The sequence below is a fragment of the Molossus molossus genome, unplaced genomic scaffold, assembly GCF_014108415.1.
Source record: "Molossus molossus isolate mMolMol1 unplaced genomic scaffold, mMolMol1.p scaffold_m16_p_20, whole genome shotgun sequence".
NCBI lineage: Eukaryota > Metazoa > Chordata > Mammalia > Chiroptera > Molossidae > Molossus > Molossus molossus.
Window position 1 is genome coordinate 19,735,736 of NW_023425356.1, and position 27,444 is coordinate 19,763,179.

The window sequence follows — 27,444 nt, forward strand, 5'->3', positions numbered from 1 at the left end:
GATAAACATATATACACCCAATATAGGAGCACCAAAATATATTAAAAGTTTTCTGGAGGACTTCAGAGGAGAAATTGATAGCAATACAATCATAGCAGGGGACCTCAACATCCCGCTGACATCACTGGATAGAATCTCTAGACAACAAATTAGCAAGGAAACAGAGACTCTAAATGAAGCACTAGACCAAATGGATTTCATAGATATCTACAGAGAATTACACCCAAAACCTACAGAAATCACATTCTTCTCAAGTGCACATGGGACATTCTCAAAGATAGACCACATGTTAGGACACAAACTAAGTCTCTACAAGTTCAAGAAGACTGAAATCATATCAAGCATCTTGTCAGATCACAATGGCATGAAACTAGAAATCAATTACAACAAGAACATGCAAAGACATTTGAACACGTGGAAGCTAAATAGCATGTTATCAAACAATGGATGGGTTATCGAGGAGATCAAGGAAGAAATAAAAAACTTCCTGGAAACCAATGAAAATGAAGACACAACAACACAAAATTTATGGGATGCAGTGAAAGCAGTTCTGAGAGGGAAGTTCATAGCACTACAGGCCTACCTCAAAAAAACAAGAAAAATCTCTAATAGACTATCTAACCTCACAACTTAAAGAACTAGAGAACAAACAAAAGAAAACCCCAGAGCAAGTCAAAGGAAGAAAATAGTAAAGATCAAAGCAAAAATAAACGACATAGAGTCCCAAAAAGCAATTCAAAGGATCAATGAAACAAAGAGCTAGTTTTTCAAAAAGATCAACAAAATTGATGGACCCTTAGCTAGACTCACCAAGAAACAAAGAGAGAGAACCCAAATACACAAAATCAGAAATGAAAGAGGAGAAGTAACAACTGACACCACAGAAATACAAAAGGTCGTTAACAACTACTATGAACAATTATATGGCAACAAATTCGACAATCTAAGCAAAATGGACACATTTCTAGAAACACATAGTCTCCCAAAACTGGACCAGGAAGAGAGAGAAAACTTGAACAGACCAATAACAACAGAAGAAATTGAAGATGTAATCAAGACTCTCCCCGCAAACAAAAGCCTAGGTCTGGATGGCTTCATGGGGGAGTTTTACCGAACATTCAAAGAAGAACTAATACCCTTTCTCCTCAAACTATTTCAAAAAATTCAAGAACAAGGAAGACTTCCAAACTAGTTTTATGAAGCCAGGATAATTCTAATTCCAAAACCAGAAAAAGACAATACAAAGAAAGAAAACTACAGGCCAATATCCCTGATGAACATAGATGCCAAAATCCTGAACAAAATACTAGCAAATTAGATCCAGCAATACACTAAAAAAATTATTCACCATGACCAAGTGAGATTCATCCCAGGTATGCAAGTCTGGTACAATATTCGCAAATCAATAAACATTATACACCACATAAACAAAATGAAGAATAAAGACCACATCATCATATCAATAGATGCCGAAAAAGCCTTTGACAAAAACCAGCATCCATTTCTGATAAAAACATTCAGCAATGTGGGAATACAGAGATCATATCTTGACATAATAAAGGCCATATATGAAAGACGTACAGCCAACATCATACTCAATGGGCAAAAACTAAAAGCATTTCCCTTAAGAACAGGAACAAGGCAAGGATGCCCAGTTTCACCACTCTTATTTAACATAGTACTGGAAGTCTTAGTGCCAGCAATCAGGCAGGAAGAAAAATAAAAGGGATCCAAATTGGAAAAAAGGAAGTGAAACTGTCATTATTTGCAGATGACATGATACTATAAGTAGAAAAGCCCAAAGACTCCATCAAAAATTTATTAGACTTAAAAATGAATTTGGCAAAGTAGCAGAATACAAAATTAATGTCAAGCAATCGATGGCATTCTTATACACCAATGATGAACTCACAGAAAGAGAAACAAAGAAAACATTCCCATTTACCATTGCGGCAAAAAAAATTAAGATACCTAGGAATAAACTTAACCAAAGAAATAAAGAACCTATTCGCGGAGAACTACAAGTCATTGAAAAAAGAAATAGAGGAAGATATAAAAAAAGTGGAAGCACATAACCTGTTCATGGATTGGAAGAATTAACATCATTAAAATGTCCATACTACCCAAAGCAATCTATAGATTCAATGCAATCCCCATCAAAATACCAACAGCATACTTCACAGAATTAGAACAAATAATTCAAAAGTTCATATGGAACCGAAAAAGACCCCGAATAGCCACAGAAATCTTGAAAAAGAAGAAAAAAGTTGGAGGGATCACATTACCAGATTTCAGGTTATACTACAAAGCCACTGTAATCAAAACAGCCTGGTACTGGCACAAGAACAGGCATATAGACCAGTGGAACAGAACAGAGAACCCAGAAATGGACCCAAGGCAATATGCTCAATTAATATTTGACAAAGGTGGCAAGAGCATACAGTGGAGTCAAGACAGCCTCTTTAATAAATGGTGTTGGGAAAATTGGACTGCTACATGCAAAATAATGAAACTAGACCATCAACTTACACCCTACACAAGAATAAACTCAAAATGGATAAAAGATTTAAATGTGACTCATGAATCCATAAAAATCCTAGAAGAAAATGTAGGCAACAAAATTTCAGACATCATACGCAGCAGAATTTTCACTGATACATCACCTAAGGCAATAGAAACAAAGGAGAAAATGAACACATGGAACTATATCAAACTCAAAAGCTTTTGCACAGCGAAAGATACAATCATTGAAATGGAAAGGCTACCCACTGTATGGGAGAGCATAATTGCCAATGATATATCAGATAAGGGGTTAATTTCCAATATATATAGAGTGCTCATACAACTCAACAAAAGGAAGACAAAGAACCCAATTAAAAAATGGGCAGAGGAACTAAATAGACACCTCTGCAAACAGGGCATACAAATGGCCAAGAGACATATGAAGAAATGCTCAACATCACTAATCATCAGAGAGATGCAAATTAAAACAACAATGAGGTATCTCCTCACACCTGTCAGAATGGCTGCCATCAACAAATCATCAAACAACAAGCGTTGGTGAGGGTGTGGAGAAAAGAGGACTCTAGTACACTGATGGTGGGAATGCAGACTGTTGCAGCCACTATGGAAACCAATATGGTGTTACCTCAAAACATTAAAAATTGAACTTCCATTTGACCCAGTGATCCCACTTCTAGGAATATACCCTAAGAAGCCTGAAACACCAATCAGAACGAATATATGTACCCCCATGTTTGTAGCAGCACTATTTACAATAGCTAAGGTCTGGAAACAGCCAAAGTGTCCATCAGTAGACGAATGGATAAAAAAGCAGTGGTACATATACTCAATGGAGTACTATGCAGCTGTAAGAAAGAAAGATCTCTTATCCTTTGACACTATATGGAGGGACCTGGAAAGTATTATCCTAAGCGAAACGAGCCAAACAGAGAAAGACAAGTTTCATATGATCTCACTTATTTGTGGAATATAATGAACATAACAGTCTGAGGAATGGGGTAGTCCCAGAGATGTGGAAGTGGGGTACAGACTGACAATTCCCAGAAGAGGGGGTGGTGGGGGAGAGATAAACCACAAAACTTATATGCATGTATGCATGAACAATGGACATGGACAACAAAGCTGGGGACAGGGCAGGGAGGGATGGGGAGGGGGAATCAGTGGGAGAAAAAGGAGAAACATCTGTAACAAAAATAAATTAATTAAAAAAAACTGCTACTTATGTAGAATCAGTAAACAGGACAGGACAAAATATTGCATCCATCTTATAATGACAGTAACATAAAAGTACAAGCTGGAGGAGAACAATAACCCCAAGATTTAACAGTAGTCTTGAATTTATGCTGGTTATTTGTATTTCTATTCAACGTATTGTCTAGTTTTCCACTAAAAGTACAATTCTTTTTTCATAATAAAAAAAAGACGAAGGTTTACATTTACAAACACACGCACACATACATGGCTACTCTGATGCCAAACGGGATGAATTAGAGGGCCAGTCTGTTGCCTATTTCCTTCAGGTGAGCAAAGTAAGGGTGCTCCTGGGCTGATAGCCACACGATTTCTCAGTCCTTAGTGTTCTTTCTAATCTTCCTGATTCTCAACCCTCGTCCTCTACATAAAAACCCTGCTCCACTAGGCCAAGCTTCTCACTGGCTCTGCATCGATCCAGAGTGCACTGGACCCTCCCCTCCGCGCTGGCCCTCCAGGTGCCGTGCCCTGCTCCGCAGAGCCTGTCTGGTGGTCCTCTTCCTCCTGCCCCTCACCCGGGTCACGGTCCCGAGACTTCCTCCTGCCCTGACTCTCCCAACTGCCCCGGCCCGGTGCTTTCCACTCACTCTCTGACCATGAGTGTTCTTGTCCATCACAAGCTCCACTTCCTTTCTTGTTTTGTATTTTTGATTATCTGGCCGATTTTTAAGGCAATGATGGAAAGAAAAGCTTTGAATTCCAATTAGTAGAAAAATATAAATCTAATCCTGAAAATGATCCTATGATCATTTATGTAGGTGGAAACGGGTTCATTTTTCAACTAGCAATTCACATAAAACACATGTTTTATGGCCAGCTCCCTAAAGCCAATTTGAGAAACATAATTTTGATTTTTAGAGAATTGGCATTAGGTGACTTTACTTTTTAAAAATATGTGAAGGCCAAGGGAGGATTTATAATGTCTTAAGTTTTCATTGCAAAGCTTTAATTTGGGTCTTTTAAATTCCCTCAACAGCAGACACTTTCAACTAAAGGCTCATTAGAAAGAGAGAAACCATGGAGTATGACATCTTCAGGAGGTGTCCAGTCTTTCCCTCTCCACCCCTAATTACCAGAGAGATGGTTATAAATGGGATGAGCGAGGGGGAGTTACATCCGAGCTCTTCATTGTCTGAGAAATGAAGACCCCTGGGTGACAGCCCAGGTGCACAGCAGCTCTGGTCCTCGAGCCTGCCGTGGACAGAGGGACAAAGCTGTCTGACGAGGGGCCCGCAGGGGCCTGGCATGAGTGTGGTGTCCAGAGCTGTGCACTGTGGTTCTGTAGGTCAGCTCCTCTCGCTGTCATCGGCCAGCAGGGCATCCATGCTGAGGTTCAGTCAACCTAGAACAATACAAACGTTTTCTAGGTACATCCAGTCCATGGGGCCATGTCTGTAATTTTAAAAAATTAATTAACATGGAAATGTTAAATAAAGTATAACAAGCATTTCTTCTGTTTTTGGAATTTGATATAAAAGAATACAATTCTTACTCAATGCCCCCTTCAGCCGTATGTCTTTAAGTCCTGACATGTGTGCACGAGGAACTAAGAAGAGGGAGAGAAGGTGTGTGCTGTGTGCTCTTTCCAGACTCCCAAGAGGTTGGTGCCTGGACGTGGGGGCAGCCCCAGGGGCCGGGCAGCCCTCCCACACAGCCAGGCGACAGCCCAGCTATGAGTGCTGATTTCTGCCCTGGAAGAGATGACAAGCACACAGCAGACACTCAAAGGCATTTGTATATGTAGGTAACTCAGTGGGGCATCAAAGCACTATTGAGTTTCTTTCTGGGATGCCTAGGTTTTGTTCCAGAAACTATTTAAACCTAATTTATGATAGTATTCTTTTCTTTCTAAGCCAATCTTCTCCTTCCAGGCCCCCAGCCTCTTTGCCCTGGGTGCCCCTCCTCCCCTGCTCAGAGCTTCCTGCTTCCTACAACACTTTCACCTGGCTTCGCTCCTGGCTGCAAACTCATCTTTGAGGAGTTGACATGAACAACAGAACAGTTCTGGGGTGCCTCCACGGGATGCAGGAATTCCAGGACGAGCCTCTCGGCCTCTGCCAGGGGCAGGAGGTGGCCCTTGCACAGCCAGTGCGTGTCAGCTCACCGCCAGCATCCCGGTTCTCCTTGGATGCCACCAAGGAGGCATGGGAAGGACTGTGATTCCTCCCAGACCACACTGTAGGCTTGCTTCATACAGTCACCATTTTTTCAGGTCTGAGTCCCACCTTCAGGAGATTCCTAGATCCTATGATCAGAAAAGTTTTGCTCAGATCACTGTTATGCTAAGAAATCAGTCGCCAGACCCCTTGCTCTTGGAGGAAATGTCTCTGCCTAGAGGCCCAGCCCAGTCTGCTTTGGGCCCCCACAGCTTCTGGGCTATTCTACCTCTCAACTGCCCCCTGCCCTCCTCTGCTCAGCCCTCCACCTGGGGCTCTGAGATTCTGCTCTCCTCTTCTGCAGTCCCCGAGAGACTGCCAGGGGCCTGTGTCCCTCACCTGGTCGCAGTGACCAGCGAAGGAAGGGGGAGGAGAAACCAGTGATGCAGAGCTTTCCGTGTTCATAGTCCGCTTCCTCCCACACTGGGCTCTTGGCCCAAAGTTAAGGAAATGGGGAGCACGGATGCTGAGGCCACTAGCAGTTGCTCTCACAGCATGACTCCCTGGAGAACATGGCTGGGCCACAGGGTACCTAGAAGCAAGTGCTGGGTATTCTGCATCGTATCTGATATCTGGCAGAAACACGCCTGTGACCTTCATCCCAAAGAGTGAGGAGATTCACACCTACAGTGCCACCTCCTCCGACCCAGAAATGAGGGGATGCCAGTGTGGGGGGAGGGTGGGAAAGTCGATTTGGCACCTGGGAGTTTCCGAAGGGCTGGCTCTGAAAGGGTGTGCCCTGCACTGAAGGGGCGGAGGCGCTCCCTGACTGGCCTTACCTATAATTGAGGGAAACCGTGGAAATGTTGAAAGGTGCTGTTTGACAAAAAAGCTCAGTGAAGGGGCTCACCCAGCTATGACTCTGCTCCTTTCTATCTGAGTCCCAGACACCATAACTGGAGCCCGGCACGCTGGGGCTCTGGCAATTTTGTGGATAAAAGCCAGAACTGAGGACAGAGGAGGAGCAAAGGAAAAAGAGCTCAGGTCTTTGATGGCATTATGGGGCTACCAAGGAGTCCTGGGCTATATCCCTCCAGATGTTCAGCATGTGAGATACAATTAATCCTCTAGTTTATTTAAGCACTGACACTTAGGTTTCTGTGACTAAAGCCAAACTGAATTTCTAACATAGACACATAAATACAAAATCAAGCTATGATACAGCTACAGACATGCTAGAGCGTATACTGTATGTGGAGGAGGCAGATGAATAAAGGAGTCTTTCATCACAAAATGAGCCCAAGAGGCCCCAGGTAACACAGAGAGGTGAGGGAGGCGGTGGCTCTCACTTAAGTGGACCTGGGTACTGGGAACCCTGAGAGAGGGAAAAAAGACAAACATCCACTAAGAAGGGCTCCTGGTAGATAACTGGGTTCAAATAAAAAAAATTTAAAAAAATCAGAGCCTAGCAGCCATTTCTGCACAGGGACCTCTCAGGCAAACTGCGGTTCCCAGACCTCTGCATTACACTGTCTGCCTACACTGTGTTTCAGCCCTCTGAGCCAGCCCTTGTAAGGTTTCCTGGAATCTTCCTTCAACCAATCCAACTGAGGCTTTCCCTATCCAATCAGAGCTGTGCAGCTCTGACCAATAAGTACAGCTCTGTTCTGACCATTCAGGACAGTGCCTTTTGGGCCAAACTGCGAGGATTCAGAGCCTTCATTTGCATGAGGGCAGACCAATCCAAGATCAGGAGCAGGGACTCTTTTGTCTAAATGAGCCAGCTCCTCTCTGTCTCTGAGAGTGTTTTTTTCTTTCTGTGGAACTGTAAGACTGCTTCTTCCTTACTGAGCTGAACCAGTCAGTGAAGATGTCTGGGCAGAGCATACAGTGCTCAGAATATCATTGAAGAGCAGAGCCATCCAGCTGGCCCGGCACCCGGGTATCTTCACACTGTGCAATTGTCACAGTTGTGCTGTTTACACGGCCATGCTGTATCACTGTTGAACTGTTTGCACTGAATAAAGTTTCCTTCACCCCAAATTAGGTGTTCATTTTTGTGCTCAGTTGTCACCAAATGACCATTGGTTTACAGTATCCAGATCCTTTCAGACTTCTTGACCTTGGAGTAATTTAGATTCCTTGTTAAGTGCTTGTAAACACCAATCAGAAGGAATATATGTACCTCCATGTTCATAGCAGCACTATTTACAATAGCTAAGATCTGGAAACAGCCCAAGTGTCCATCAGTAGATGAATGGATAAAGAAGTTGTGGTACATATACACAATGGAGTACTATGCAGCTGTAAGAAAGAAAGATCTCTTATCCTTTGAGATGACATGGAGGGACCTGGAAAGTATTATCCTAAACGAAACAAGCCAAGCAGAGAAAGACAAATATCACATGATCTCACTTATTTGTGGAATATAATGAACATAACAGTCTGAGGAATAGGGTAGATCCAGAGAAGTGGAAGTAAGGTACAGACTGACAGCCCTCAGAAGAGGGGGTGTTGGGGGAAGGGAAGAGATAAACCACAGAACTTATATGCATGTACAAATAACCAATGGACATGGACAACAAAGCCAGGTACAGAGTGGGGGGATGGGGAGGAGGGTGTCAATGGGGAAAAAAAAGGAGAATCATCTGTAACAAAAATAAATTAATAATAAAATAAATCAAATAATGGCTTCTGACTGTGATTATAGGAAGAGCTTTGTAAGAAAGCAAGTTATGCAAATTAGATGTTAACTTGTTATAAGTTTGTAGATGCTGAAGATGATAATGGTGATGTTGGAGACAGCAGTAACCAAATTTCTGAGTCAGCCTCTGCCTGCTCTTGCTTCTGGAGTTGTTACCATCACCTAGTGATGATAAAGGGCATGTTCATTGAAGGTCATATCCTTGACATTTAGACCTTTTCTTCTTTCTCTTACTTTATTTTCATTGAATTCATTGAATATGATGTCAGTGTTTATATATCTTTCCTCTTAATGTTGGACATTTAGACTAACTAATTTTTCCTAAACCTCAAATGCTGCTGTAACCCTGCTTAATAATTCTTCTTGTATGCATATATAAGTATTTGATGAGTTGCTAAATATTTTAATTGTCGAGACTGAGAATATATCATTTTTTTTGTAATAGTTATAGAAAGTGTTACTCCAGTGACTACTACAATTGACACCCTCACTATAGTCCATACCAATATCTCTTACAAAGCTCAGTTAGCGTTTAATGTTATAAAACTATTGTTTTTTAATTGGGGATTTTTTTTTTCTTTATTGATTTTAGAGAGAGAGAGAGAGAGAGAGAGAGAGAGAAGCATCGATAATGGAGAACATCAACTGGCCGCCTCCTGCATGTCCCCCACTGGGGATCCGGCCCACAACCTGGGCATGTGCCTTGACCAGGAATCGAACCAACGACCTCTTGGTGCATGAGTTGATGCTCAACCACTGAACCACACCGGGCGGACTAAAACTATTGTTTTTAACATTTGCCAAATTAAAGGGTAAAAGTGATATCAAATTGTTACTTTAACTTGTAGTTCTCCAAATACCTGAGTTGGGCATCTCATTTTACACATTTGCTACATGAATTTCTTCTTTGTGAAAGGCCTGCCTGTATGTATACTTGTGCAGTCTTCTTAGTATAATTTTTCTTTTTATATGAATTTATATGAACTATATATATATTCTGAATTTACTTCCTTGGCTAGTATGTGTACTGGAAATGTTTGCTCTCAATCTGTTGGTAATGCTTCAGTCTTTGAAAGAAGCACTGAAATTTTTAATATAACTGTACTTATAAACATTATTTATAATGTTTTATTTTGTACTTTGTTTTTAAAAGCCTACATTACTCCAGGGTTATAAAGATATTTTATGTTTCATTCTCCTTTTTTAGAGTTCTGATTTTTAATTTAGGTATTTAAAATATCTAGAATTTACTTTTGTGACTCTTACGAGTATTTATTTATTTATTTATTTATTTATTGTTAATCCTCACTTGAGGATATTTTTCCACTGATTTTTAGATAGAGTGAAAAGAAGAGGAGAGAGAGAGAAACATCAATGTGAGAGAGACACATTGATTAGTTGCCTCCTGCATAACCCCAACCAGGGCAGGAAATTGAACCTGCAACCCACACACATGCCTTTGACCAGGAATCGAACCTCTGAACCTTGGGTTTGCAGGTTGACACTTTTAACTGCGGAGCCAAACCAGCCAGGGGAAAGGCTTTTATTTTTAAATGCTAACTTCATAATATATTAATTTCCATGTATTCATGGGTCTGTTCGTATGTTGTACTTTGTTTCACTGATGCATTAGTCTGATGTTTGTTTTTATGGCAATATCAAACAGTTGTAATTATTGAAAATTCTTAATAAATTTTTTAAAACTGGCAAATGAAGTTTTCTTTATTATATTTTTCAAAAATATACTGACAATTCAATTTAGGCATTAAAGTTAAAAGAAATAAAAAGCATAAGGATTAGAAGCAACAAAACAACTTTCATTACTTTAAATGATATTTGATTGTATATATAAAAAATAAGCAAAAACATAGATGGACTATTAAAATTGAATTTATTGTCTGTGTATATATAATATAGAAAAAGTTTTTTAATGTTTCATTTATGTTATTGTTCAAAAAATAAAGCATTTTAAAATAAAGCTAACCTCTAACATTAAAGACTTGCAAAAAAATTTTTTAATACAAATGTAAAATTTTGCGAGATATTAAAGATTTAAGTAAATAAGTATATTATGCTCTTAGCCTAGAGGACTCAATATTAAAGAGATGCTATTCCATACAAACTGGTCTGTTGATTCAATTATAACCCCATTCAAATTTGCGACAGATTTTTTTCACAGCTTTATTGAGATATAATTCACCCATTTAAAGTGTACAATGTAGTAGTTTTAAGGTATTCACAAAGTTGTGAAACCATCATCACAATTTAATTTCAGAACATTTTGTCACTCAAAAAAGAAACCCTGCATCCCCTTTCCCCTTTCTCCAGCTCTAGGCAAGCACTAATCTACGACATTTATTTATCTTGCACACTGAAATTTTATACACACTGAACAACAACTCCTCATTCCCACCTCTTCCCAGTCCCTGGTAGCTACCACTCAATTCTCTGCTTCAATTGGTTGACTATTTCATATATATCACATAAGTGAGATCATGCAGTATTTTTCATTCTTTGACTAGCTTATTTCGCTTAGCATAATGTCCTCCAAATTCATCTATGTTGTTTCATATGGTAGAATTTCTTTGTTTTTTTTCCCCTTATGTTTTGAAGGTTAAATAATAGTCCATGGTATGTATATAGCATATTTTCTTTATTTGTTCAAAGGTCAATGGACATTAGGTTGTTTCCATAGCTTGGCTTTTGGGAATAATGCTACAATGAACATGGGGGTGTAGATATCTCTTGATATTCTGATTTCACTTCTTTGAATATACATCCAGAAGTGGGATTGCTGGATCATATGTTAGTTCTTATCCCCATCAAAACCCTAACAGCATTTTTACAAAAATAGAGAAACAATCCTAAAGTTTATATGAAAGCACAAAAGACTGCAAATAGTCAAAGCAATATTGAGAAAGAACATATCCTGATTTAAAAATATATTACAAAGCCACCATCATTACAACAATATGGTACTTGTATAAAGACAGACTTATAGACCAATGGAACAAAATGAAGCCTAAAAATAAAACCAAGTATGAACAGTCAACTGATTTTTGACAAGGGTGCCAAGTATACACAATGGGAAAGGAATACTCTCACCAAAAAATGGTGTTTGGAAAACTGGATGTCCACATGCAACAACAAAAAATAAAATTGAGCTTAACTCAAAATGGATTAAAGACATAAACCTAAGACCTGGAACTACATCTCCAGAAGAACAGGCAGGGAAAAAGCTTCTGGACATCAATCTTTTTTTTTTTTTTTTTTTATCCTCACCCGAGGACATTTTTCCATTCTTTGTTCAGGTAGAGTGGGAGGGAGAGAGAGGAACAGAGAGAGAGAGAGAAACATCGACGTGAAAGGGACACATCGAGTGGCTGCCACCCGCACAACCCACCAGGGCCGGGGACAAACTGCAACCGAGGTACACGCCCCTAGCGGGAACCGAACCCGGGTCTCTCAGGACCGCAGGCCGACGCTCTAACCACTGAGCCAAACCGGCCAGGGCTGGACATCAATCTTTGCTATGATTTCTTAGCTATGACACCAAGAACTCAGGCAACAAAAGCAAAAAATAGACAAGTAGAACTAAATTAAATTTAAAAAGCAACCTACAGAATGAAAGAAAATATTTTCAAACCATATATCTGATAAGAGGTTAATATCCAAAATATGTAAAGAACTCAATATATATATATATATATATTTAAGTATGCGAAGAACTTGAATACACATTTCTTCAAAAAAGACATACAAATAGCTAACAGGTGTAAGAAAAAGTGCTCAACATCACTAATTATCAGGAAAATGGAAATCGAAACCAATATGAGATATTACATCTGTTAGAATTTTTTTTTTTAAAGATAAATTTTGGGGAAAATGTAAAGAAACTGGAACTCTTGTGCAATGTAAAATGGTGTACCCACTTTTGAAAATATTATAGAAGTTATTTTAAGAATTAAAAATAGAACTGCCATGAACATTCTTGTACAAGTTTTTATGTGGATGTGTTTTCATTTCTCTTGGAGACATATCAGGAGTGGAATTGCTCTATATTTAACATTTTGAGGAACTATCAAACTGTTTTCCAAAATGAGTGTAGCATTTTACATTTGTACCAGCAATGTATGAGAGTTCCAATTTCTCCACAGCCTTGCAAACACTTACCTTTTGTCCTTCATATTATGACCATCTCATGGTGGTTTTGATTTGCATTACTCTGATAACTAATTATGTTGAGAGTGTTTTCAGCCATTGTCCATTCATTTACATATCTTCTTGGAGAAATGTCTTTTCAGATTCTTTGTCCATTTTAATTGGGTTATATGTCCTTTTATTATTGAGTTATGAGTTCTTTATATATTCTGTACACAATCTTTTGTCAGACTTATGGTTTACAAATATTTTTTCCATGTTGTGGGTTGTCTTTTTGCTTTCTTGATAGTGTCCTTTGAAGCAAATTAGTATTACATTTTGTTGATCCAATTTGCGGGAACCTCTGCAGTGAGCCAGGTAGCAGAAATGAAAGTAGGACATTGGCTCCAAACGCAGCTTCACACCCTGTGACCCTCAGCTTACTCTGTGGCTCACTTAGCCAAGGCCTTATCTAGGGCACTGAACAAGCTCATACTCAAGTGCCCCTTCAACCCATATTGTTTAAACATTTATTTAACATTTGTTTAAAGAAGGAAGGCAGCTGCGCGACAATGAGTTATTATTTAGGTTTGTTCCTAAGAGGTACCAATCCCCATGCCAACCATTTTTAATCAAATGAAAGGAGTTCTGTTCAGTACACCTTTCTCCATCTCCTTGTATTCCAAGGACTTTTCTAACTCTGTTGCCATGGTGTGCAAAAAAATAATTTACTTTGCAACAGAGTGAGTTGAACTAACCAGGCTGCTCAGGGTCAAAAGTTCTCAGCCCAGGGATCCCAGACCTTTACAGCATCATCATGGGCTGAGAGGATCCATGTCTCACAATTCACAATCGCACAGGGCAGGGTCATTGAGAAACTCTACTGTGCACTTAACTCTCAATCAAAACAAAGAGGGAACTGATCATTTTTCATGACCCAACGCAATTTATTCACGAGATAAACGTATCTTAAGATAGACCAGCACCTCTCAATGATAAGCATGTCAAAGAATTTTGAGATATGTTTTAATAACTATCACAGTGGAGATATTGACCACTACCTTCACCCTCTTTCAGTTCACACTTCCTATTCCTGGAGCCTGAGTGTAAACCCATGTTCTCACAGTATTTTGAAAAGACTCAGATTTTGGCCATGTTTGTAACCTACTCAAGCTTTGAATAGAATGGCTGCTACTACAGCCTTCATGTAACTAGTATGTTCAAAACTATTATTGCAATAACAATATCTTGTCAAAGATATCAGTTATTTACATGTCACATGACACGTTTATCTTGTTCTAGAAACTGAAATAAAATGTAAGGGGAAATAGCATACAGCTTATACATATCTACCGGAAACACTGGTGAAATAAAATCAGTCACCATTATTATTGATCATTATAACTCCAATCAATTATCATTCAGATATCATCTTCCCCTTTCTCTGAAATGTTCTGGCCTATGTGATATGAGCATACCTGTCTGAAGTGCTTGCATACCTCTCTAATCAATAGCACAGTCAAATAGACAATGTCCTTAGATCTGCAAGTCTTTTTTTTTTCACTTTAAAAAAAATCAGAATTTTATTTTCTGCAAAGGTATCAATGATTCCATTACAATGCACTGACCAGGAATTTACATATTAGTTGAGAAATATCTAATTAACTATGGGTTCTGCAAGATTTGCAAGTCTTGTCACTTCAGTGGGTGTAGACTGCTAATCTCCGGCTCTGCTTTCAGGGTCTGGTGAGGGCCTACTTCCTAGATGGTGGTCATTTCATTGTGACCTCACAGGGTACAAGGGATCTTTCTGGGGTATCTTTTACAAGGGCATTAATCCCATTCACAAGAGCTCCAACCCCATGACTTAACTCCCAAAGGCCCCACTTCTTAACACCGTGTCCTCGGAGGTTAGGATTTCAACATATAGATTTGGGGTGGGGGGCATAAATCTTTAGACCATAGCACAATGAATACAGAGCAAGCAACGTAAGTCCCTGCCTGGAAAGCACCCACTTGGGTGTCTGCTCCAAATGAGTAGGAACTTTCTCTGGTCCCCATTGTGTCCCCACTGCCTAGATGTGCTCAGCAAGTATACGTGTTATGAATGAATGAATAAAGAATTGATGGATCCCAGGATGGTTCCTAATCAAACCCAGAGAATCCAGTTTTCCTTCACCCACTGGGACCTCATCTGCTGGGAACCATGTTTAGTGTCAGAGCCATACCTAATTACTTCTGACCTCCTGTGACTGTCCTGGTGTCTCAGGTCTGAACTTGACCAACAGCATGAATTCTGATGATGCTTTGTGGTTAGAGGCTTCAGTTTGACCTAGGAGCATCTGAACTCCAAGACTTTTTCTTCAGTTTTCATATTAAAAGGCAAATAATAAAAGCTAACATAAGAGTAATGCACACTGACATGTTGGTTCCAAAGCCTGCCCGGATGTGAGCTGCGCGTCTGTGGCCTCCTCAGCGAACCCCGTCTCAAAAAGGTGAGCGACTTCACTGGCAGAGAACATTGGCTTCGACCTCCAATCAGGATTTATTTTGACACTTCTTATAAAAGTTTCTTTAAAAATGTTGTGTCCCTGTGGTGAAGGCAGTGGGGGTGGGGGACAGGAATCAGGAGGAGGGTGTCAATGGGGAAAAAAAAGGAGGGACATCTGTAATACTTTCAACAATAAAGATTTTTTAAAATGTATGTATCCCAGAATATTGGAGCAAAACTAATGTCCAGTTTACCACCTTTAAAAAAAATGAAATGACAAAAGAACACTATTTTCTTTCAGGTGAATTCCCAAAGAATCACACAGTTTTATCCCATCTAGAATTTCCACACCCAAACTGATTTCTCTCAAAAATTCCTACTTTTACTGTAGCTGCGGTTATATGATATCTTTTTATCTTTCTAAAGTCATTTCAAGAGCCATCATGGCTTAGGTGTAACAGACCCCTGACCTTTTGCACCATTATTTCAAAAATCTAGTGATCCAAGTGAAACAGCACTCTTGGTTCCTATCTGGGGTGACCATTTCAATTTGGAGTATTGGTAAGCGTTGGGGCAGGAGCTCCCCGATTTGGGACTTCCTGTAACTGTGACATGGCCGTGTCTCTTAATGTTGTTGAATTTAAAAATATCATTCAACAGCCAAAAAATAAAGAAAATGAATTTCATTCTGCCTCAGATCTCTTGAGAGACGTGTACAGGTTTCCAGTCTATAACCCCTGAGAACACTTCCTATGTTCTTTCTTCTCACTGTTCTCAGCACCTCCCTCTGCTCAGTGCCCCATCCATTCCCACAGGGACACCGTCAGTTCCCAGTTTCTTGTTTCCTGGAATGTGCAGCTCACCTCCCTCTCTAAAGTCAATCCTTTGTAGGTTGACTAGATGATCTTCCTCCCTGAGACCTTTTCTTTCTGCCTCTAAGCCCTCCATCCTCTTTGGCCTCCTTCTTCTCAATTTCTGGTGGCCTCTACCACCCTCAATATGGATGTAAATCTTTAGACTATAGCACAACTGAATACGGAGCAAGGGGATCCAAGGTTAGACTGCCCCCCCCAACACATGATTCAAGAAAAGGCAGCCCTTTGCTGAGGGTATTCTCAGCGACCACTATCCACACCGTCCCCCTACCACCCTCAAAGCCACCCAGGGCCTCTCCCTGTGAGAGAAACCCAACCATTCATGTGTCAGCCCCAGTCCAGGAAATAATCCTGGTCCTGGGATGCTGGATCTTCAGGAGCCTCAGGAGGGCGGTCCCCTGAGCATCCTCTGTGGAGTAGACAAAGGACAAGTGAGACGCAGGTGGAGAGAACAGGTTTTATTTTTCTACCTGGTCAGACACAGATGATAACACTCAGAGGCAGGCAGGAGTCGGCATCCCCGGGGTAAATACATGCGTAGCATCTTCTGGGGAGTGCTCATCGCCCCTCCCCCAAGAAGATTTCAGCAAATCAGCCTGAGATGTCTGGGAAGGGCTGTGTCCCGCCGGGGCTTCCCTTTGGCTCCTTGATTTCTCTAAAGTCGCTCGTCTCAGCGTCGGAGTCCAGGTCAGCAGCAGCCCCCAGAGCCGTGGCCACAGCCAGAGCCCCCAGAATGCTGACCACTGCCACTGTCGCAGGAGTCGGCGCTCCGGAGCCGGCATCGGTGGGACCTGCGGTGGTGCCTGTGGTGGCTGAGGCAGCAGCCGCCCTCGGAGCTGGGCCCACAGCCGCCCCCGGAGCTCAGGGCACAGCCAGAGGGCGCTGGGGGTGAGCACTGGGCTGGGCTCTTTGGGGGGCACTTGGGGGAGGGGCATTTGGGAGGGGGCTGGCACTGTTGCTGGTTCTGCTGGCAGGACATCTCGGCAGGAATTGGACCTTGAACAAATAAAAGACACATTTTGAGCACGGAAGCTGCAGGAGTCTCCATGTCTCCTCCCCGCAGGTTTGTCAAACACTTGTCCTCCGTGACCAAGCTGCTTTCTAAGCCAAGCTCTGTGGGAAAGGAGTGGGAACGTGGAGGGGACACACGCATTCGGACAAGGCATCTTCAAGGACGCCAAATGGACCCTTGTGCATCCCTGACAGCACACCCAACAAGAATGGGAAGGGATCCTCAAGACCTGTGGCTTTTGGGATTCACAGCCCCCAGACAGGTGCCTGAGTGTCTCCTTCCTCGCCATCCCCCTCCCCCTCTGCTGCCCACTATGGGCCTCTTCCTGCTGGTTCCATTCAGATCTGAATCCCTCTTCCCAACACTCCCAGCTAAGTCCTGTCCCTACCCAGACACTCACCAGATGCAGAGGAGGGTTGAGAAAGCTGTTCCTCAGGAGGCTGTGGATGGGGAGCCCAGGGCAGGGGCCCTTTTATCCTGTGCTGGGTTAGTGACACAGGGCCCGAGCATGCTGCTGCTTTCACCAGCAGGGGGAGTGACAGCCTGGCACACCCCAGAACTAGTCCTCCAGCTTTTTTCTTGAGCACCTGAATAATGTCCAACTAATGAGGTTCAACCAGGAAGAATGATGACTGTCCACGTAACTCCCCCCCGGGCTTCCTGGGAGCCTGATACTTCCCCTCCCTTCTCTCAGAAGTCATGCCTTGGTTCAGCCTGTCTCAGGCACTTTCCTGGGAGCAAGGGTGGCCATGAAAGAATTGTATTCTTGCGCTCTACCAAGACAGACCCACAGAGACCAATAAATAAGGTCCCCAGAAGAGGGGGTGGGGAGGAGGAGATAAACCACAGAACTTGTATGCATGTACCCATAACCAATGGACATGGACAACAAAGCTGGGGAGGGAGGCGGAGGAGGGTGTCAGTGGGGGAAAAAGGAGAAACATCTGTAACAAAAATAAATAAATAATAAATAAATAATAAAATAAATAAATAAAAAGTCAATGAAAAAAAAAAAACAATTCTAAGTGATAAGTGTAATTTAATGTGCAAAATGTCTCCTGGCTACCCTAGTGACCATGACCTTCAGATGTAATCCACTACTGCCCCCTAAATTCCCGCCAATGAGATGAGGGCAAGGGGCGGGGATGGTGCGGGGCCCTGTCTTGTGGAGTGAGCCCTCAGATGACCTCATGGCACCCAGGGAACAGCATGGAATTTCAGGCATGAAGGGAACAGACCCAGATAGTCAATAAGGACATTGACCAAAGTTTTTAAAAAAAAGTTTAAAGTATGGTTGTTTTAGTGAATTTATCTAAACTCAAAACTATTTGCACAATTGAATTTATTATAATATCTAGCTATAGTCAAAAAATATATAACTATGTCTATAAACTTTAATAATCCATATATAATTTAAGTTTTGCTATTGTAAGATTATTATATACCATGGATTTACGTTTTTTATAAAGAAACATGGCCATGGCCTTTTGTTAACTGTTAAAAAGCAGGCAGTAAAGCAAGACACAGAGTTAACGAAATGATTTTGAATGAAGTCTTTTTCACAGGATACGTGTTTTACTCTTTAATGACCATTGAAACCTATGGAACTGGCTTCCTGGCCGTAGGCAGTTTTGTTTTTCTCATTTCACTCTACAATTCAACCCTACTGAAGCCTAGTGATCCCATGAGTTATTTCAAGACCCGACAGAGGAGGGACTTACACTGGGCCTTGGGAGTGTGAGCTCAGGAAGGAGCTGGTGCAGGCAGCAGGGAAGGAATTACACCCTCAGCGACATTCTCCTGTCTCCATAAGAGGCTCTGAACCCCTCACCCCCACCCCAGCCACCCTTCTGTCTCAGCCTTCTATCAGCTGCAACAGCCATTTTCCTCAAGTCTTGAGAACCATACAATTAAATGCTGGACTGGAAAAATATGAGCAATGAAGAGAGAAACTATTTTTCATGGGGTGAGGATACAGATGGAAAGAATAGTAAGAAACTCATTTCTATTTTCATCAGCTTTGCTGGATGGGGCATAGCTTAGATAACGCCACAAAAATAGGGCTACTCTCTCTCCTGGTATACTTAGGAAGTCCTAGTTTACAACTGGTGTCCCAATGCAATTACTCAGTAGTGTCCTGGTTTGAATGACAACACGGAGTGAAGAGACCAGCACAATGAAGTGGTGCTAACATCACACGTGGGGCCCCTCGGGAAGTTGCGCCTTCCTTGGATTGTGACTGGGAGAAGGATGTCACCTACTGTCCTCCTCTCCCACAGACCTGGTCTTCCTATTTCCAGCTCTTCCTGGATTTCTTCTTACTCATACAGACATTTTAACAAACTTTAAATGAGCATTAGCTGTGGGTCAAGCACCCTCACCACTATCCTGCCAGGAAAATCATCCTCTGTTCTGACATTTTCCATAAAATTCCTAGCGTCCTGCTTCAAATGATGGGATTAAGAGGGGGTTTCTTCTACAGTTCCCTAATATGTGTAGAGGAGATTTGGGGCTCCTCTAGGGTTCTCTGTAGGAGTTGAGGGTTTTTTAGGTGCTAAGGTTTCAGGGTTGGACTTGAACTGAAATTCCAGTTCCAAGAAAAATTACAAACCAATGCCATGCTGGAGCCTGAATCTATATGGAACGTTTTCAGTGGTTATAAGGAGGTAGTTTACGTTCCATAAATGCTAGACACCATCAAAGACACCATCAAAGAGGGAAATCGATGTGCGGATGAGAAGCCAGGAATGAATATCCTTAAATTCGGAGACTGGGTGGCATTTCCACACGCCTTCGCTCCACTTTCCCTGAGAGAAGCTGAGCCTCCTGTCCTGTATTCTCACAGTCCCACCTCTGACACCAGGGAGATCCGTTTTGTGTTTGCTTCATTTCTTACTAGTGATGAACTGAGATTTCGCTTCTCTGGGTGCATTTTAAGGAAGAGGTATCAGAAATGAACCGTGTTCCCTCTGTATCTCCACACTACCGGTGCCAGGCTCCTGAGGATGGGCTGCTCACAGCACTGACCCCCAGGGCTCCCCTCCTGGTCGGGAGGAGTGACGGCCTCGGCCCCACAGCTGTGCTGCTGTCAGGAGAACATCTGCTCACTCTCAGGCCCACGGAGCAGCAGCTCTGTGAGAAATACGAGGGGCTGTGAAGCGGGCGCCCCTCACCGAGGTGGACAGAACATCAGTGAGCAACAGCTCCAGGACCAAAGGACAGGCTGCCACAACAAGGACAAAGCCTGGAGGAAGCCAGACAAAAGTCCCTGCATTTCAGGGAAGGCAGGGAGTCTCCACTGAGAGCCACTCAGAACTGTGGAACTTACCCAGCCACCAGATGGTGTTACTCTGCAGCTGTTGCTGCCTAATGACTCAGGATTGTACCAATTTGCACAAAAAGTACAAAGTGCTTGCTCCTATTGAACCACGAGTCACAGAGGAAAACTACCCATTTCTACAGAAATCTGAACCCCTGGACTCATTCTTTCCATGCTCCACAGCTCCCGAAATTTCTCTTTAGCATACACCATGGTTGTAAGTCACCATTTGCATTTCTTCTTTGTTAGATTGTCAGCCCCGTAAGGACAGGCCGTTGTCTCCTTTGCAACTGTGTCCCCAGTGCTGAGTGCGGTGCCTGGCCCACAGCTGATGCTCATTTAGAGTTTGTTAAATGTAGGAACTTGGAATTAATGAGTGAGGAGGAAGACCTACCAGTAGGAGAACCAGGACTGTGGAAGAGAATACAGTGGGGAATGTCCTCCTTCCATCACACCCCAAAGTCAGTCTGGACCTTCTGAGGGGCCTCACATGTGATGTTATCACCACTTCCATCATTTCTCTCTGTATTACCATCCAAACCAGGACACTGCTAAGGAACTACACTGGGACACCAGTTGTGAACTGGGACATTGAGGATGTAAGCTGGATCAGGACAGGAAGAAATGGGTGGACAGTGTGGTGACAAGCACTGTCAGACTGGCCTCTGTGACCATATGACACTTCCCTTTGGAGGTTCCAACAAACTACGTGGAGAGAGGTTGTGACTATGTAGATAATTGTCATAGTTATTTAGATAAGTCATTATTTCCAGCTACTGTCATTTGAGCAAACGTATTTATTGTGATCTCATCCTGTATGCACAGGCTGAAAAAAAATCAGCTTATATTTAGTTTACACATTACATGAGATACCCTTGATGTGTAAAATTTTGCCCTTTTTGTAAATGCAAAAAAAAAAAAAATCAGCAATTCTAAGAAGAGTCTAGGGATAGCTGAGACAATATTACATTCACTAAAGGAATTCAACTAAAGGAAAAAACAAAACCAGACAAGACATGATTATCTCAATAGATGCAGAAAAAAAAATATTTGAAAAAAATCCAGTATAAAGTCACCAAAAAAACCCTCTGAAAACAATGAGTAGAGGGAACATCCTCCACCTGATAAAGGACATTTCCAAAACACTCTACAGCTAACATCACACTAGATGGACAGAATGACTGGCTTCCTCCTAAGACCAGGAGCAAGGCATGGATAGGTCTATAAAAAAGAACATAGAGCCCTGGCCGGTTTGGCTCAGCGGTTGGAGCGTCGGCCTGCGGTACAGAGAGACCCGGGTTCGGTTCCCGCTAAGGGCACGTACCTCAGTTGCAGTTTGTCCCTGGCCCTGGTTGGTCATGCGGGTGGCGGCCACTCGATGTGTCCCTTCACATCGATGTTTCTCTCTCTCTCTCTTCCTCTCTCTCCCTCCCACTCTATCTGAACAAAAAATGGAAAAATGTCCTCAGGTGAGGATAAATAAATAAATAATAAAAAAAGAACATAGAGTTCAAAATACACCCAGAATGCATGACTAATTTATTTTAAACAAAAATTCAAAGACAACTGAATGAAGGAAGGACAGTCATTTCAAGAAATGGTGCTGATACAATTTGACATTCTTACATATAAAAATGATATGCACCTGATACTGCATATAAAAATTAACTCTATACATATATATATATACAATGTTTACAAATCTAAAACATATAACTTCTAGAGTAAAACATGAGAAAAAAAATCTTTGTGACTTTGGGGTATGCAAAATTTTTTAGATATGACAAAAAAAGGGGAACATTTCAAAAAGACCTTGATAAATTGGATTTCATCAAAATTAAATATTTTCACTTTTCAAAATACACTGTTAAGAAAATGCAAAGAGATTCGGAAAAATGGCGGCGGAGTGAACGGAGCTACACAGACCGTCTCCCAGAACCAAACTGGAATTACAACTATAACACAGACAAATCGACAGGAAAAAGCAACAGAAAAGCAGCTTGGAGGACCATACAACGCAGGACACTGATTCCATCCCGGTAGGCTTGCGAAGGCGCGAGACGGGGCTGGGAGCGCACGGTCGGCAGCTCGGCAGCGGCCTCAGCTGTAAGCGGCGCCCGCGGGTTACACTCCCAGGCGGCCCCACAGCGCAGCCGGGACAGAGGCTGAAACAGCCACAGCCACTCACCTTGGGCTCCGGCGGAGGGAGGGCAGACTGGACTGGAACTGTGTCGGGACACTCGGGGTTTGGAGGGCGCTCAGAGCTTTGGCTGAGTGCAGCCACTCAGGACGGTGGCCACATTGCTCCTTCCCAGGGCTCTGAGAGAGGCAGCAGCCCCTCCCTCGGAGATCCAACCCCACCCTGTGGGCCATTGAAGTGCTAATTGAGGCTCACTAACAACCAGCATCTGCCCCACCCTCCTGAAAGCCCCTTGGCTGAGCACCAGAGGGAGTTTTTCAATCAACTGACAACCCAAAACTCATCAATTAACCTAGACTGCTAGCCTCCAGGCAAAAAGCTAGAGGATAACAGTACGTTTCCTGGGCTGGCAACTTTAACCAGGAAAGTAAGACTTGACAGTGGTGTTCAACGCGGGTCCTCCCTCGCTCATCTAAACACAGGAGAGGGAGCCACAAACAGCAGAACACCAACACCCATAGGGAGACCTTGACAGGCTCCAAAGCCCACAGTGATAGCTAAAATGGTGAAACACAGAAACAGAAGCCAAATGAAAGAGCAAGACACCTCCACCGAAGATGAGATCAATGTGGAGCAATTAGGCATGTTAACAGAGCTAGAATTCAGAGCCATGATCTTGAGGAAGCTGAACAGCATGAGTAAAGACATAGAGACACTGAAAATAAGCCAAATGGAAATTAAAAACCAACAAGAAGAGATAAAAAATGACATATCCGAAATGAAAAACACATTGGAAGGTTTAAAAAGCAGAGTAGGGGAAGCTGAGGACCGGATCAGTGAATTAGAAGACAGGGTAGAAAAAATCAACCAATCAGAAAAACAAAAGGAAAAAACTATTAAAAAACAGGAAGACAGCTTAAGAGAATTATGGGACAACTGGAAACGTAATAATATTCGTATCATAGGAGTCCCCGAAGAAGAAGAAAAGGAGCAAGGGATAGAGAATATATTCAAAAAAATAGTGAGAGAAAACTTCCCTAATTTGGTGAAGGAAGAAGGCATTCAAGTTCAAGAAGCACAGAGAGTCCCAAGTAAGAAGAACCCAAACAGGCCCACACCAAGACACATAGTAATTAAAATGCCACAAATTAAAGACAAAGAGAGAATCCTAAAAGCAGCAAGAGATAAGCAACAGGTTACCTACAAAGGGAACCCCATAAGGCTTTCAGCTGACTTCTCACAAGAAACACTACAGGCCAGAAGAGAATGGCATGAAGTAATCAAAGTCATGAAAAACAAGAATCTGAATCCAAGACTACTCTACCCAGCAAGGCTATCATTCAAAATAGAAGATCAAATAAAGAGCTTCCCAGACAAAAAAAAGCTAAGGGAATACATTAGCACCAAACCAGCACTGCAAGAAATGTTAAAAGGACTGCTGTAATTAGCAGTAGAAATGGGAAGAAAAATGGAACCACACTAAACAAAAATGGCAATAAATAAGTACATATCAATAATCACCTTAAACGTAAATGGATTGAATGCTCCCATAAAGAGACACAGAGTAGCTGATTGGATAAGAAAGCATGACTCATCTATATGTTGTTTACAAGAGACCCACCTCTCAACAAAAGACTCACATAGGTTGAAAGTGAAGGGATGGAAAAAAATTTTCCAAGCAAATGGAAAGCAAAAAAAAGCTGGGGTAGCAATTCTCATATCTGATAAAATAGATTTCAAAATGAAGACCATAACTAGAGACAAAGACGGCCACTACATAATATTGAAATGATCTATCCAACAGGAAGATATAACCTTGATAAACATATATGCACCCAATATAGGAGCACCAAAATATATTAAAAATCTTCTGGAGGACTTCCAAGGAGAAATCGACAACAATACAATTATAGCAGGGGACTTCAACACCCCATTGACAGCACTGGATAGATCCTCTAGGCAAAAAATTAGCAAGGAAACAGAGACTCTAAATGAAGCACTAGACCAAATGGATTTAATAGATATCTACAGAGAATTACACCCCAAAACTACAGAATACACATTCTTCTCAAGTGCACATGGGACATTCTCAAAGATAGACCACATGATAGGACACAAACTAAATCTCTACAAGTTCAAGAAGATTGAAATCATATCAAGCATCTTCTCAGATCACAATGGCATGAAACTAGAAATCAATTGCACAAAGAACATGCAAAGACATTTCAACACTTGGAGGCTAAATAGCATGTTATTAAACAATGAATGGGTCACCGAGGAGATCAAGGAAGAAATTAAAAACTTCCTGGAAACCAATGAAAATGAACACACAACAACACAAAATCTATGGGATGCAGCGAAAGCAGTTCTGAGAGGGAAGTTCATAGCACTACAGGCCTACCTCAAAAAACAAGAAAAATTTCTAATTGACTGTCTAACCTCACAACTTAAAGAATTAGAAAGCAAACAAAAAGAAAACCCCAGAGCAAGTAGAAGAAAGGAAATAGTAAAGATCAGAGCAGAAATAAATGACATAGAGACCAAAAAAACAATTCAAAGGATCAATGAAACAAAGAGCTGGTTTTTCGAAAAGATAAACAAGATAGATGGACCCTTAGCTAGACTCACCAAGAAACAAAGAGAGAGAACCCAAATACACAAAATCAGAAATGAAAGAGGAGAAGTAACAACCAACACCACGGAAATACAAAAGATCGTTAACAACTACTATGAACAACTATATGGCAACAAATTCGACAATCTCAGCGAAATGGACAAATTTCTAGAAACACACAGTCTCCCAAAACTATTCCCGGAAGAGATAGAAAACTTGAACAGACCAATAACAACTAAGGAAATTGAAGAGGTAATCAAGACTCTCCCAGCAAACAAAAGCCCAGGCCCAGATGGTTTCACAGGGGAGTTTTACCGAACATTCAAAAAAGAACTAACACCCATTCTCCTCAAACTATTTCAAAAAATTCAAGAAGAAGGAAGACTTCCAAACACGTTCTATGAGGCCAGCATAATTCTAATTCCAAAACCAGAAAAAGACACTACGAAGAAAGAAAACTACAGGCCAATATCCCTGATGAACATAGACGCCAAAATCCTGAACAAAATACTAGCAAATCGGATCCAGAAATACATCAAAAAATTATTCACCATGACCAAGTGGGATTCATTCCAGGGATGCAAGGCTGGTACAATATTCGCAAATCAATAAACGTGATACACCACATAAACAAAATGAAGAATAAAAACCACATGATCATATCAATAGATGCTGAAAAAGCATTCGACAAAATCCAGCATCCATTTCTGATAAAAACGCTCAGCAATGTAGGAATAGAGGGATCATATCTCAACATAATAAAGGCCATATATGAAAGACCTACAGCCAACATCATACTCAATGGACAGAAACTAAAAACATTTCCATTAAGAACAGGAACAAGACAGGGATGTCCACTTTCGCCACTCTTATTTAACATTGTACTGGAAGTCTTAGCCACAGCAATCAGACATGAAGAAAAAATAAAAGGGATCCAAATTGGAAAGGAGGAAGTGAAACTGTCATTATTTGCAGATGACATGATATTGTACATAGAAAACCCTAAAGACTCCATCAAAAATCTATTAGACTTAATAAATGACTTTGGCAAAGTAGCAGGATACAAAATTAACGTCAAGAAATCGACGGCATTCTTGTACATCAATGATGAACTCACAGAAAGAGAAACTGAAAAAACAATCCCATTTACCATCGCTCCAAAAAAATTACGATACCTAGGAATAAACTTAACCAAAGAAGTAAAAGACCTATTTGCAGAAAACTACAGGTCATTGAAAAAAGAAATAGAGGAAGATATAAAAAAGTGGAAGCACATACCCTGTTCATGGATTGGAAGAATTAACATAATTAAAATGTCCATACTACCCAAAGCAATCTATAGATTCAACGCAATCCCCATCAAAATACCAACGACATATTTCATAGAACTAGAACAAATACTTCAAAAGTTCATATGGAACCAAAAAAGACCCCGAATAGCCACAGCAATCTTGAAAAAGAAGAACAAAGTTGGAGGGATCACAATACCAGATATCAGGTTATACTACAAAGCGACTGTAACCAAAACAGCCTGGTACTGGCACAAGAACAGGCATATAGACCAGTGGAACAGAACTGAAAACCCAGAAATGGACCCAAGGCAATACGCTCAATTAATATTTGACAAAGGTGGCAAGAGCATACAGTGGAGTAAAGACAGCCTCTTTAATAAATGGTGTTGGGAAAATTGGACAGCTACATGCAAAAAAATGAAACTAGACCATCAACTTACACCATACACAAAAATAAATTCGAAATGGATAAAAGACTTAAATGTGACCCGTGAATCCATAAAAATTCTAGAAGAAAATGTAGGCAACAAAATTTTGGACATCATACGGAGCAGAATTTTCACTGATACATCACCTAAGGAAACAGAAATAAAGGAGAAAATGAACACATGGGACTACATCAAACTAAAAAGCTTCTGCACAGCAAAAGAAACAATCATCAAAATGGAAAGGCAACCCACTGTATGGGAGAACATCATTGCCAACGATGTATCAGATAAGGGGTTAATTTCCAGTATATACAGAGTGCTCATACAACTCCACAAAAGGAAGACAAAGAACCCCATTAAAAAATGGGCAGAGGAGCTGAATAGACACCTCTCCAAACAGGACATACAAATGGCCAAGAGACATATGAAGAAATGCTCAACATCACTAATCATCAGAGAGATGCAAATTAAAACAACTATGAGGTATCACCTCACACCTGTCAGAATGGCCGCCATCAACAAATCATCAAACAACAAGTGTTGGCGAGGGTGTGGAGAA

General features: G+C 41.4%; 1 protein-coding gene across 1 annotated transcript; it reads right to left on the reverse strand.

Moving 5' to 3' along the window:
• Nucleotides 1-16,768: 16,768 nt before the first annotated feature.
• On the reverse strand, nucleotides 16,769-17,059 carry LOC118637024 (late cornified envelope protein 3D-like). Its single transcript, XM_036272021.1, has one exon. It carries the CDS (start codon nucleotides 17,057-17,059, stop codon nucleotides 16,769-16,771), a length of 291 nt encoding a protein of 96 aa, XP_036127914.1.
• Between the last annotated feature and the right edge of the window lie 10,385 nt (nucleotides 17,060-27,444).

Coding starts and splice junctions, on each gene's coding strand:
- LOC118637024 (XM_036272021.1), bottom strand. CDS start 17,059: ATGTCCTGCCAGCAGAACCAGCAACAGTGCCAGCCCCCTCCCAAATGC.